At 33.1% G+C, this 13,567-nt stretch overlaps 2 protein-coding genes across 2 annotated transcripts; both read left to right on the top strand.

Annotated features, from left to right (window-relative positions):
• The first annotated feature begins 5,136 nt into the window (after positions 1–5,136).
• LOC112286039 (small ribosomal subunit protein uS10c) lies at positions 5,137–6,672 on the top strand. The gene is made up of 3 exons (XM_024527548.3): positions 5,137–5,399; positions 5,951–6,097; positions 6,205–6,672. Exons 1-3 carry the CDS (start codon positions 5,292–5,294, stop codon positions 6,517–6,519), a joined length of 570 nt encoding a protein of 189 aa, XP_024383316.1. The 5' UTR covers positions 5,137–5,291; the 3' UTR covers positions 6,520–6,672.
• Positions 6,673–6,822: 150 nt separating this feature from the next.
• LOC112286038 (hexokinase-1) lies at positions 6,823–11,711 on the top strand. Its single transcript, XM_024527547.3, has 9 exons — positions 6,823–8,374; positions 8,773–8,923; positions 9,092–9,283; positions 9,381–9,458; positions 9,589–9,732; positions 9,831–9,929; positions 10,036–10,166; positions 10,304–10,385; positions 10,535–11,711. The coding sequence occupies exons 1-9, from the start codon at positions 8,082–8,084 to the stop codon at positions 10,925–10,927; spliced, it is 1,563 nt and encodes a 520-aa protein (XP_024383315.1). The 5' UTR covers positions 6,823–8,081; the 3' UTR covers positions 10,928–11,711.
• Positions 11,712–13,567: the final 1,856 nt, after the last annotated feature.

Raw genomic sequence — 13,567 nt, 5'->3', positions numbered from 1 at the left:
ATTGTTGTTTTCTTTTAAGTTTAATTAAAGGCCATCAGGTCTTTCTCCACAAAAGAAAAGAAAAAACCATGTTGTATAACTAAAGACCTATAATCTTAATAAAAACCTCTTATAAGTTATATGCCAAAGTCTTCCAACAATTAGTTCAATCAATACTCATAAAAATAAACCTTCTTAACCAAATAACCAATCTTCTTTTAAGATTCATCTTAGATAATGTATCAATCACACAAGAAATCGTAAATTGGCTTAAAGCTTCAAATCAATGTATTCTCTCTTTAAAATTTGATTTTTTTAAAGTCTTTGATAAAATATCTTAGAATTTTAAATTTTATGCTTTGAATGTTTTTGATTTTAATGCCTTAGTTCATCATGTAATCAAAATTTTCTTGTAAGGTACCAATTTTTTTATTGGTATCAACAACTTATTTATCAAATATTTTCCAATTAAAAGAAGTGTGCAACAAGAATGCCCATTGGTACCATATTTCTTTATTATGATGGATAATCTTTTTAATATATCTATTTAAGATGTAATTAAATATCAATAACTTAATAGCATCATCATTTCTTGGAATAAAAACCAATAAATTATACATGAGCATGCAAATTATTATAAAATCCTTATTAAAGATAAAAAGATAAAATAATAAGATTTTAATTATATATATATATATATATATATATAATTAAAAATCTTAAAATTGAGTAAAGATAGAACCTATATATATATATATATATATATATAATTAAAAATTTATTATATATTAAAAAATTAAAGATTGCATTTCAAAATAAATATGGTTCTTTTAAAACTATCCAAACGAAATGTTTTTAACAGTATATTTTGCTTTTTAAACTTACAAATAATCTAATTTTATTTTAGCACTCTATAAATGATGTATATTTTCAATTCTTAGATTTTTTTTCATAAGTATTTTGAAAATATTTTTGCTACTCCAAAAATATAGAGGATTATAAATTCTTTTAAGAACCAAGATTAATTATAAAATCTACAGCAAGGAATCTCTTGCAATATGGGTTCATTTAAAAATAATGTCTTTATTTAAAGGATGCATCTAAAAGTACGATTTATTAATTACAAGACCCTTACGTATCACATATCAGCATGTATCTTAAATTGTTGTCAAGTCTATTGAAACATGTATTTGTTATGATTTTTAATTAATATTATATTTTTTTAATAAACAAAAAATCTTATCAAATGTCTTGTATAGATGTATTTACCTTGTAGAAAAAAGATGAGATGTTGAATAGAATCAATAATAGATTATTTTTTAATTAAAAAACAATTACAATTATAAATCATAAAGTCAAAAATCCTACATTACAATATTTTTCTTAATAGAGTCTCTTTAAGTAGGTCAATATTTTTTTTTTCTAACTAATAAAAATAACAAACATAATAGCTTTAAAAAATATATATATATATATATATATATATATATTATAAAATCTATTATAAAATACGTTTATTTATTTCATAAATTTAAGCACAACATAACCTCTCAAAAGCACAATAATTTGAATAAAAAAAAAAAAAAAAAAAAAAAAAAAAAAACTAGATTTATTTTCAATAAATTTTTTAAAGCTTCAAATGTCAAGCAAATAAATCAAGACATAACTCTGAGAAAATAACATAATCTCGTGTCATTAAAAGAGAAAAAGATGTTATTATAAAAGTCATTGATTTTGAGGTCTTTAAGACTAAATTTTAAAAATAATTGAAAGTATCAAAAGATAAATTTTTAATAAGATTTTACTCAACATATTTTTTTTAAATCATCAATATATTTTGCAATAAGTTGTAACCTAGTCTAAATAGTAACTAAGTTTTCTTTTGAAGTCAATTATCTAATTATAAGATTAGATTTTTGGAAATCTATTAAAGACATAAATCTAGAAAAAATTCTAAAAGACAATACAATCATATATCACTTGAAAAATGAGAAAGTAATAAATAAATAAATAAATAAATAAATTGAAGATAGAAATAAACTACAATGGATATTATCAAATATAAAGAAACTAGAGAAACTTGAATGAATAATAGAATACAAGAAAATGAATAGTATAGTTTTATTCTTGATTGTATATACTAAGTACCAGAAAATCTTGTAGAAACTTTATAAGAGTTAAAAGATTTATAGTCCAAAGGTTAAGTTGTATGTTGCTTCCAATGCAACTTTTAAAATGTAAGAAACTTGTAAGATAAGTTTGAATAGCCACATGACATATCTATAAGGATTTAAAAATCTAATTTGTATTCAAAATAATTCTTTAAAATCTCTGAAAGAAGATATAATTTACCTGACTTATTTTTACCTAATTTAGCTAATTTCTATTTATATAAATATAATTTTCATTTAATACACGAACCTTCTTTCTAGGGTCAAGATTTTTTATAAGTTGATAAAGACTTAGATTTGTAAGATAGTATTAGTAACAACTTTTAATCCATATTTTGCACAAAGTTAGTCAATAGATTCCTTAAGCCATCAATAATGTCTAATTCAAATATAAGAAAAATACTAGGTTATTTAAATATCATTAAAGCCGTTTTAAATACTTTTAAAAAACATATTTTGAATACTGTTAGATATAGTGTCAACTTTTAGTAGTATCATAAATATCAAGGGTCTCTTTTTAGATTATTATATCATGAATTTTGCATCTTGCTAATTTTTTCAAAATAATATGTAACTTTAAAGATTTTTCATTTCAATTTTGACTTTGTGAAGGTTAAAACAACCTAAGTACTTCATCTACTAATCCTCCAAATGAAAACATTTAAAATGAATTTGTTGACTATTCTCTATCCTCCAAAATTGTTTTAAAAAATTGACCCATTATTATGTTTCTTGTGATATTAATAAATATTTTTAAGATTAGGCTGTCTACCACCAAAAAAATAAAATAATAAGAATTTAAGATTAGAATATTTATAAAAAATTATATTTAAAAAAATTAGCCAAAGTTGTTTTCAAATAGGTAAAGGTCAAAATTATTTAAATAATTCATGATATTAGGTTCTTGCATTAGAATACGTATCATAAGATTGATTAAGTATTTTAACAACTTTTGACATTATAAGCCATTGAACATCTTTTAATGTAAGCTCCAAAGCTTTTTTATATGAAGAAATGCCTTGCTATTAGAAATTCATGTTGTACTTAATCTTTTAGAATTTTAAAAAAAAGACTAATAAAAAGATATTTAAAAAATATTTATTAAAAAATGTGATATCAATTAGAATTATTGATTTAATATTTCAAAGATGTAATTGCTTTGGTTTCAAAAGAAAAATATATTGATTATTATATATAATATTATTTTATTTTTTGGCATAATAAAAAAGATTATATGAAATAATGATATTTATATAAAATTTCTAATAAATATTTTATTTATTTTAATACTTTTTCAATGATATTCTTTAATTCTACTAAATTAGACATAATTATAAAAACTTAATAATTTCTAAACCCTAAATCCTAAATCCTAAAATATAAAATATAAAATATTATTATAAAAAAATAATGAAAAGAAAAGTTCATCTAAAACCTCTAAAGCACTATCATGTTTTTTATTTTTATTTTTAAATAAATTAAATTCCCTCTTTATTAAAAAAATCAAAATTTATTATTGCATATATTAATCTTGTTATAATATACATGGTATCAATTTGAACGAATTTCTAAAAAGTTAATATATTTATATATTACTTTAAAAAATATAAAAAAGAAAAGAAAAGAAAAGAAAAGAAAAGTATATATATATATATATATATATATATATATAGATAAATGCCAAGTATAAAGAAATTAAATAACATTAGACCAAGACCAACATATAAAAAAGATACTAACAAGATTAAAGATGGCTATAGTCTTGTTTCTATATAAACTAGCTACTAAAAAGACTTTATAGAAGCTTCTTAAGAATTACATAAATTTTACTCGAATAATCCAAGTTGTAGATTGCTTCCAATTTAACTTCATAAAAGTAGAAAACTTATAATAAATATATTAATATTCATGTGGTACATAAAAATAAATTTAAAATTCCAATTTGCATCAAAAAAAATTGCTCAAAATTTATTATGGAAGATAATATATATTTAACATGTTTCTATCAATTATTTCTTAATTTATATACTTAAGTAATATATCCATTTTTTATATTTGATTTCATTGGACATTAATATACTAAGTTTTTAGCTTGATTTATTGCTAACCACTCAATTATTAAATCACAATACATTAAAGAATGTTTTGCTTCTTTTTAGTATTATCTCTTTATTTTTTCTTTGTTGCAAAACAAAGATCCAAAAGCATTTACAAAGATATATTAAAATTGAATAAATTATTTTTATATTAATATATATATGTATTATTTTATAAATTTTATACATATATAGATTATAATCTAATAATAAAATAGAAAATCTAATTAATTTTTATGATTATATGGATATATGGTTTTTAATTTTTAGTTTTTATTTAAATTTATTTCAAACAAATTTTGTCTTAAAAGAAATTAAAAGGATACTTTACAAGCTATTTAATTTTTCTTTACAAACTTGAGAACCACAGTTTTAATATGGGTTTTACTAATTGAATACAATGATTGATCTTCTTTCCGAATCAAATATTAATGATTTATACTTTAAAATTTTATAAATATTTCTTATTATTTAAAAGTTCAATATATATATTGTAAATAGATACAAAACTTACATATATATATTCTATTAAGAAGAATGAACTAAGAAACAAATCAAAACACAAAGTCATTGTATTGTACATTATATATATATATATATATATATATGTATATAATATAAATAAAAATTTAAATTTAAATGAGATGATTATCAACATAAAATTGAAAATGAAATTTACAAAATGATATAAATCCAAGTGTACATTTCGTACAATGATTTTTTTATTTTTTTTTATTTTTGAGAGAGGATGATTGACCGTCTCGAGAACCATCCACCCCTTGTTTCATCCACCACAGGTTCATCCATCCATGTTTAATCCATTCATCGTTGGGGGGGAGGGGGGGGGTTCTTATCCGGAGGCAGGCACAGAGAAGAGAAGGCCAGAGAGCAAGCGGGCGGAGAGCGGAACGGGGCACCTCCCTCCCTCCCTTCTCCCTCCCTCCTTCCTGCTGCTGCGTGGTGCTATGTGGTGCTGGTGTGGGCACAGAGACGATCTCCTCACTCGCGCAGTAATTTGGTGACTGACTGGCTGATTGTCGCAGCAATGGCGTCCTCGGCTACTCTCACAGTTGCTGCTGCTGCTGCTGCTGCTGTGGGTTTGCCCTCCGCGGCCACCTCCCGCGCTACCACTCTGCGAGCTTCGTCTTTCGCGGTGAGCTATTTGTTGTCTTGCCTTCAGCATTTACTTCCTGCTCACAATTCACGTAGGGTTTGGCTCTTGGAGCTTTTCCCTATGAATTTGTGTTTGTGTGTGTGTTTTAATTTTGGAAGTTAGTTTCGAAGGCTGGCACGGTGTCTCTGTTGTGTTGAAGCCAATAGGCTACGTGAGGTGCTGATAATGCAGATGTGGGAGAAGGTTTTTGGAGGTTTATGAGAACCATCTGTATGGTGTAGGGTTTCTGGTTGCATGACATCTTATTTCTGTTTGGTTTCGTTGGAGGGGATGGTTTGATAGTTGTAGAATTCTGTTGTGTCAGAGAGCTGCAATGCGAATTGATTTATCTAAGAGTTTGTGGTGGAGGGTTAAGTTGCATGGTAATAGGATTGAAGCCAATTCAGCTGCACGCTCCATTTGAAGAAACGATGATTCTAAGTAGGGCATGTCCAAGGTGCACATTTAGGTGGCACGCTATTTTGCTCTACTCTTCAAGTCTATTCTTAATGATGCTGATTGTCTTTCTAACCCCTAATCTTATTGTGTAGGTTCATCTGTCGACATTTGAGGGTTTGAGGGCCGAGGGATTGGTGAGCAGCTCGAACTTGGTGCGGCAATCTGTTGCCTATTCTTCCTCTACTCCCAGTTACCCCAGTTTCTCAGTGAGGGCTGCTGTTGCTACCGAAGCCCCTCTGGTACGTTGCATTATCTTATTCCCTGCTGTCAAAACCTGATATCCCAGTGTGTCATCATATTCCTCTGCCATAGAATCCTTCTGATTTTCTTCGTGGCTATTAATCAGACTTCGACGAAGCAAAAAATCCGTATCAAGCTTCGTTCATACTGGGTCAACTTGATTGAGCAAGCATGCCAGCAAATCTTGGAAGCTGCACGCAGCTCGGAAGCCAAAACCATGGGTCCTGTTCCTCTGCCTACCAAGAAGAGGGTGTACTGTGTTTTGAGGTCACCTCATGTCAACAAGGACTCTCGGGAGCATTTCGAAATTAGGACGCACAGGCGCCTCATCGATCTCGAGAACCCCAATGCGCAAACCATCGACGCCTTGATGCAGCTGGATCTTCCGGCTGGTGTTGACGTTGAAGTGAAGCTATGTTAGTTTGTTAGAATATTTTGGTCGTAGTAATTTACAGGTGCCAACGAGAAGCGACTTTCATTAGCATTTCCTAAGTGTGAATCTCTCACTAATTTCTTTTGTCTTTCTAATAGACCCGAGAATGATAAGGTTGAAGAGCCAACTATTTTGCTTTCATGTCCAACTTTTTTTATTTTTTATTTTTTATTTTTTATCGTACCATGCAGTGTGCCGTTTCGAACGATATCGCTGCCGTAACAGCATTCACTTTTCGAGAGTAAGGTGTTTCTCATTCTGAAAAGATAAGTCGTAGATGTATTGTATCCAGAGATTTAACGCTGTGTGTACAGCTTTCTCCAAGGCTCCACTCAGATTTCAAACGCTCGCACTGAGTAGTTCGGAATTGTCGCCGGAGTGAATTGGTTTAGTCCGTGGGTTACTCGATCGGTTGTGTATGAGTTGGATGTTACCGGCAGGAAATACTGGCTTCCTGTGTCGTAGATAGGAGCGTTCTGTAGGCATGGAGATTCGAGAACCAACAATTTACATACATCCAAGGTTGGAGGGTATTGGGATGTCCTGCAACTTAACTCTTGGGAAGGAGGATTGGAAGGGCTATGACGCAGTCCAACCCTTGGGTCCCCACGCGATTAGCTTGCAACTCTTTTCATCATCTCTACCATCGCCGGTGTCCTCAACCGTGCGCATCGATGGCGTGTGCTCTAAGGCGGAAGTGAGTATGTAGCATTCCGATGATCTGGTTTTAATGAGCGTGTGGCCCTGCTCGTTTCAATCAATCCCGTGCTTTCTCTTTGCGAAATGCTGGGCGTATAGGTGCCTTGTGCATTTCAATGCAGAGTCGCTTCGCATGATCGGATGTTCCTGCTTATGAATTGGCCGTAGTTTGGTTGCAGTTGATCGCCAATTGTCGCATCAGATTCTTATGTTGGTAGGAAGAATGCTTAAAAATGGAAGCGTATCAAGAACTGCGCTCCAGTTACGTAGGCTGAGATGAACTTCATGGCAACGCTTCTTTGCGAACTCTAGCAGCTGGACGCATATGAGAGTCGACGAAGGCTACGATAAGAAAGATTTTCACTTGACTGTGAATGTGCTGAGCCTGGTCGTATACGAATCTGAGCACTCTTGAGCATGATAGGGTTTGTCACGAAAATCTGCTGTGTCTCCTATTTTTTATTCTTGGTGAACACTCTCCCTGTCCCGTAAGCATCACAGTTTGCGATGACTATGAGGTATTATGGAGCTCGAAAAGTTGCAACATGCGCATAGACTAGAATCAATTCTAGCGCATCGACCGAGAAGGGCGTCGTCACTTTTAGGGCACCTAGCGTCTCCAAAGAATAGCAAGATTGTCACGATGTATTGAATCGAATCGGAGCAAGGAAAAGCAGAGCAAGAATGGCAGCTCTTGATAATGGCTGGTGGACTATGACGATATTCTGATGTTACGATTGCGGTCCTAGAGTAGTAAATCAAGAAGGGAGGATTCAATTATGGAAAGGAACATGGAGGTCCTCTAGCGAGCAACAAGCTTGTGCAGGATAGCTTGTCGAGAACATCCCCTGATGGCAGATAATAAGGCGTGGATTAACGCCCTCACAGCAGGTACGGCAGTGGTTGCTGTTGCCACTGTTGTTTGTGTGTGGCAGAGGATGCAGGGGAGCACACAAACAACGAGAACTACTCGCCACCAAGCGCTCGGGCTTTTACATGAATTTCAGCATGCTGCAGCGACCCCCTTGTACGTTTTGCGACAGATCTCGGAGCACATGGCGGTAGAGATGCGTGCCGGCCTAATGACAGAGGGCAAGAGCAGCCTGCTCATGCTGCCAACTTTCGTGGAAAATCTTCCGGACGGGTGATGATCGCCCACATCCCTCATCCTTTAGAGCTGCATCACGGTTTTTTGCAAACATCCGCAACACTATGAATTGTGCCACAGTTTCTTACTGTACAACAGTGTGCGGGTTCAGAGCTGTAAGAGTTAGGAAGCCTTCAGTTCAGTCCTTGCTCTGGATTTGCACTGAACGATGGGTGGTTTGAAAAACGCGACACTTCGAGGACTAGACCTATCTAAAGGAATGATTTCAAGCTGCATTGCTAAATAGCAGCCTGTAATCCACGCTTTCAAACCTAGGACTCTGGAATAAGTGAGGTTAATTAGTGTTGTTACTCAGGTATCTAAGAGTGTTTGAAGGAGGCGACATTGCAAACGGCGTGAAGGTCAGTTCTGAAATGCAAAGCAGGATTTTGCAGAAATGAGACAGGTCTGTTCTACGCCTTGGATTTAGGCGGAACCAACTTTCGGGTTCTGCGCTGTCTCCTTGGGGGAAGAGAAGGCAGAGTACTGAAACAGGAGTACGAGGAGGTCCCTATTCCCAAAATACTCATGTTTGGCACAAGTGAGGTATGCCACTCTACAAGTGACACCCAATGTGATGTAGAATAGCTTCAGATTAGTTGTTTTCGCAACTCTTTTGCTCATGATCTAGTTGATTATGCACGTTCATGGATTGAGGGTTAGAGGAGATTTTGTTTTTCATCTGAAGGGATTGAGGTGATTCAAGTTGTGCAGGAACTTTTCGACTTCATAGCCAAGAAGCTGGTCGACTTCGTCAACCGAGAGGGGGATGAGTACAAGCCGCGCGGTGGCCGACAACAAACAGTCCGCGAACTCGGGCTGACGTTTTCTTTCCCTGTGAAGCAAACATCAGTAAGATCTGGTGTTCTCATCCAGTGGAGCAAAGGCTTCTTAGTTGCTGACGGGGTATGTCTCTAATGCCATTTCTATGAGTTGATCACATGGGTATCCTGACTGTCCTTGAGAAGCACATGGACTCAAGAATGAACACAATTTCTTTTAGGTTGGAGCAGATGTGGTGGCGCTGTTGCAGCGTGCGATCAATCGCCAGCATGGACCAAAGATTGAGGTGGTTGTGCTGGTATGACTCCTAATTCTTTCCATATCAGGGATTAGTCGGAACCCCTAGCTAATTTGAGCTGTATACCTCTTTATTAGCCAAGCCTTTGGAAGTGATTTTTACATTTGCATTTAGGAGTCTCCTCGTGCAGGTGAACGACACGGTGGGCACTTTGGCAGGAGGGCGCTATTGGAACGAAGATGCGATGGTTGGGATGATTCTGGGGACAGGTACCAACGCTTGCTATGTGGAGCGTGATCTGCCTGCCCATGCCAATTCCAGCACGGGTGAAATGGTCTTCTTCTCATCCTGCTTCTCTCCTTCGCACTCCCCATGTTCACAAAGATTATGAGCGTTGCGAGCGTGATTATCTCCCTGGTGGCTTTTGGTCAGGTTATCAACATGGAGTGGGCTGGGTTCTGGTCGTCACATCTGCCACGCACTTATGCCGATGAGCAGCTTGACAGTGAGAGCGTCAACCCTGGTCAAGCGGTATTGCTCTGTGTACCTTGATAACAATGTTCGTGCCACTTGGAGTAATTGGACCTAGAAATCCGCTGAATGGAAATCAAAACCTAAGAATGTGAGAGTCGTGTAGGGATTCGAGAAAATGATTGGAGGCATGTACTTGGGAGAAATCGTCCGTCGTGTATTGTTCAAAATGGCGGGGGAGGCTGCGTTGTTCGGGGATGAAATACCGCACAAATTGAAAGAGCCGTTTGTCTTAATGTAAGTATCCCAAGCGCTGAGCACATAGTTTGGATGTGCGTGTCACAATGCAATTATCAGTAGTACTGGTAATGCTTACGCAATGCAACTTGTAATCTAATAGACATTGCTTAAAAGTATGATATTTTTACTCGCAGGACTTCGGAGATGTCGAAAATGCATGCTGATGAATCCAGCGACTTACGGGTGGTGGGCACAATTTTGAGAGATGTGTTTGGGGTAAAGTTACTAGGGAGTGCTAATAAACTTTCCTAATACAATTCACCGTGTGTGCATTGCAATTCATTCCATGGACAGCCTTGGGCAAAATTGTTGTTAAGGGCCTTTGAGTGATTGTTATTTATCTAATTTGCGGATTGCGCGATCAGATTCAAAAAACCGAGTTGCCTACGCGTAGGATTGTGCACGACGTGTGCGACACTGTAACCTTGCGCAGTGCAAGGCTGGCGGCAGCTGGAATTGTGGGCATCTTCAAGAAAATTGGCGGGGACTCGTGGGACTCCCCACATCTGAGCGGGACCTCCAAAGCAGTCCACCACCACTCCCGAGTGACTAGCACAGGAGTAGGAGCCGGAAAGACCATGGTGGCCATGGACGGAGGACTCTTCGAGCATTACATCCAGTACCGGATCTACATGCAAGCCGCTGTTAGTGAGCTACTGAGTGAAGCCGCAGCGAGTCGCCTGGTGATCCAGTTGGCTAAAGATGGATCTGGTATTGGAGCGAGCATTCTTGCAGCCTGTCACTCCAAGTACAGGTAACAGGTACTCGATCAGTCATATGCTGAGCTGATGATGCTTTTCCGGAGCTGAGTGCTCAGCCAATTGAATCTCTATGCTTTGCAACACACCCCCACATCGCAGACAGTCAAATTTCTTTTTGGTCGTGGTGCTGAATATCATAAGTAGTTGGCAAAACGAATGTGCGTTTCTCATTCACCAAGAGAGTGCGTTATCCATCCTTGAATGCTGAATGCTAGACTGGGTCACATTTTGCCGAAACAAACTTATCGTTGACGTGGCGCGCTTCTTTCATTTACTGTTGTTGACGCTTGTTTGTTTTACCGACATTGTAGAGATCAGTCGAGGAGTGACCATAATACTCGAATGTAACCGAATCTGTCGTTTATGAAAATTGTTGTCTGAAAGTAATGAAACAATACATCGTCTGTCTAATTCACCAACTTCTCAAAATGTACACTATATGAGACACAAGCTTTACAATTTTTGATTCATGCTCTGCTTCGTCGTCACAAAGCCTTCTCAATTGAGCTCCGTAGCTAAGCAACCGTGTCGGTAGCATCCACAAAACTGTCTGTATTAAAGTTTAGAGTGAGAAAAGCAAGGAGTCGAAATTTTAAACAAGGATGCTGAATAGTTGTCGTAAAAACGTAATGAAAACATTAACAAACTTGTATAATGTATATTAGAATTTTTTTAAGTTTTATATGTTACAATTCCATTCATTAATGTATTGGTGCCCAATCAATATCAAAACTTTAACGATCAATAATAAAGTGATATATTACATATTTTAATTTATTCATATCACATATTACAATATATGATTAAAAACTTCATTTATGCTATGAGTATAATAGTAGTATTATTTTATTTTAAGATTTAGTTGGATATTATGCAATAATATTATGTAATATTAAAACATTATTACATAAATGTATAGTTTGATTAGCTTATATGTATTATATGTAATATTAAAATATTATTACATAAATGTAAAGTTTGATTAGCTTATATGTATTATATGCAATATAAATTATTAACTATAAAATTTGAATACTAGTTTTATTCTATAACATATTTTTTTAATTTACTCAAAAGACTTATATAACATTGCATATGTAGTTTTGAAGTAATATTTATAATCATTAATATTCATCCTATTTCATTTCCACTCTTTTTTATTATTCTTTTCTAACATACTATATATATATATATATATATATATTTAAGATGTTTTAGATATCAAAGTATGTATATTACTTTGTATCATTTTGATTAATATATTCAACTATTCCATTGTGATTTAATTATTATGTAAATTTTAATAGATATTTCAAATATGATAATAAAAATAAATTAACTAAGAATTATAAAAAAAAAAATTTAAAGTCACTTTTTTTCTTTTAATAATATGTATAATTTCTTTAAAAATACATATAAAATATGTTTTTATTATATATTTTTTATGCCTTTATTGGTTAATATTGTAGTTAATTTATAAATTCAAAGATAGCTACTATATATATACATGTTTTTTTTTTGTATTTCATTCTTGAAAAGAATCAAAATAATATAGTATAGTTTTTGTTTATAGATAATTTTTATTCTATAAAATCATTTATAAATACTTTTAATTTATAGGAAATTAATCTTATGCAACTAATGTATTATAAATGTATTTCTAATCAGCTTAAATAATTTAATTTGAATGATAAAATAAATATATTTCTACCTAAAAAATAACTAGACTATTTTTATAAGTCAAGTATCACAGTTATAGATAAATGAAATACTAACATGTACTCCAATTCAAAAGCAATTGTCTTATATATCATAATCTACAATATCATATATATATATATATATATATATATATAAAAGAATGCAACTTAAGTTAAATAAATTGAATAAAAAAAAATGTAACAATAGTGCCAAGCTTGTCTACAAACTAGGCACTATCAACAAAATTGGCATAAAAATATGAAACCTTACAAGACTTCTAATAAAATTTCTATCAAGGAATAGAGACGAATTGTCTTACATATACATAAGGATTCCAATAAATACCTATATGATTAGGTAGAAGTAAGTAAAAATAGATAAAAGTAGGTTAATTTCTTAATATCTTCTAGAAAAGCTTCGTAGAAGCTTTATAGATGCTACTTCGACTTTATATGTGTTTGTAGTTGATTTGTAGGTTAGAAACTTAGTCAATAAGTTAACCACGTATTGTTAGCTTGTGAAACAAGCTAACTATGCGGCACTTATATAAAAAACTTATCTTGTAAGTTAAGATACATGTCTTATAAAGTCAGCACATTTTGGAGGTCTTATAGAACATCGCCATGTAGCTCCTAGTTAAGAGTAGATAGATGCAAGAGTGAAACCTTCTTCACTCTTGTTAAAGCCTTTTTAGTCATTGGTCTTGTTTCAAAACATTTTAGTCTTTTTGTTTTTAATAATAGCCATTTTAGTTCAATTATGTACCATCTTTGAGTGACTTTCTACTTCTTTTCAATGTCACAAGAGTGTATTGAGGATTTCTTTCTTTGAAATTCATGTCCTTAATAGTTTGACAAGAGTACTAACTTGTTGTTTCTATCTTCTTTCAAAAGTGAGTGGATTATGCTACTTCTATTGTTGTATTTTGAAGGTTGT

Source organism: Physcomitrium patens, chromosome 8 (assembly GCF_059467195.1).
Source record: "Physcomitrium patens ecotype Gransden chromosome 8, ASM5946719v1, whole genome shotgun sequence".
NCBI lineage: Eukaryota > Viridiplantae > Streptophyta > Bryopsida > Funariales > Funariaceae > Physcomitrium > Physcomitrium patens.
The sequence above is the reverse complement of the archived record's forward strand: the minus strand, read 5'-3'. Positions and strand labels throughout refer to the sequence as shown.

Bases quoted from the DNA above. Each gene is read 5' to 3' on its own strand.
- LOC112286039 (XM_024527548.3), top strand. From the start codon at position 5,292: ATGGCGTCCTCGGCTACTCTCACAGTTGCTGCTGCTGCTGCTGCTGCT. The intron at 5,400-5,950 runs GTGAGCTATTTG...CTTATTGTGTAG, and splicing joins TGCGAGCTTCGTCTTTCGCG to GTTCATCTGTCGACATTTGA. The intron at 6,098-6,204 runs GTACGTTGCATT...GCTATTAATCAG, and splicing joins TTGCTACCGAAGCCCCTCTG to ACTTCGACGAAGCAAAAAAT.
- LOC112286038 (XM_024527547.3), top strand. From the start codon at position 8,082: ATGGCAGATAATAAGGCGTGGATTAACGCCCTCACAGCAGGTACGGCA. The intron at 8,375-8,772 runs GTGATGATCGCC...AGGATTTTGCAG, and splicing joins GTGGAAAATCTTCCGGACGG to AAATGAGACAGGTCTGTTCT. The intron at 9,459-9,588 runs GTATGACTCCTA...CTCCTCGTGCAG, and splicing joins AGATTGAGGTGGTTGTGCTG to GTGAACGACACGGTGGGCAC.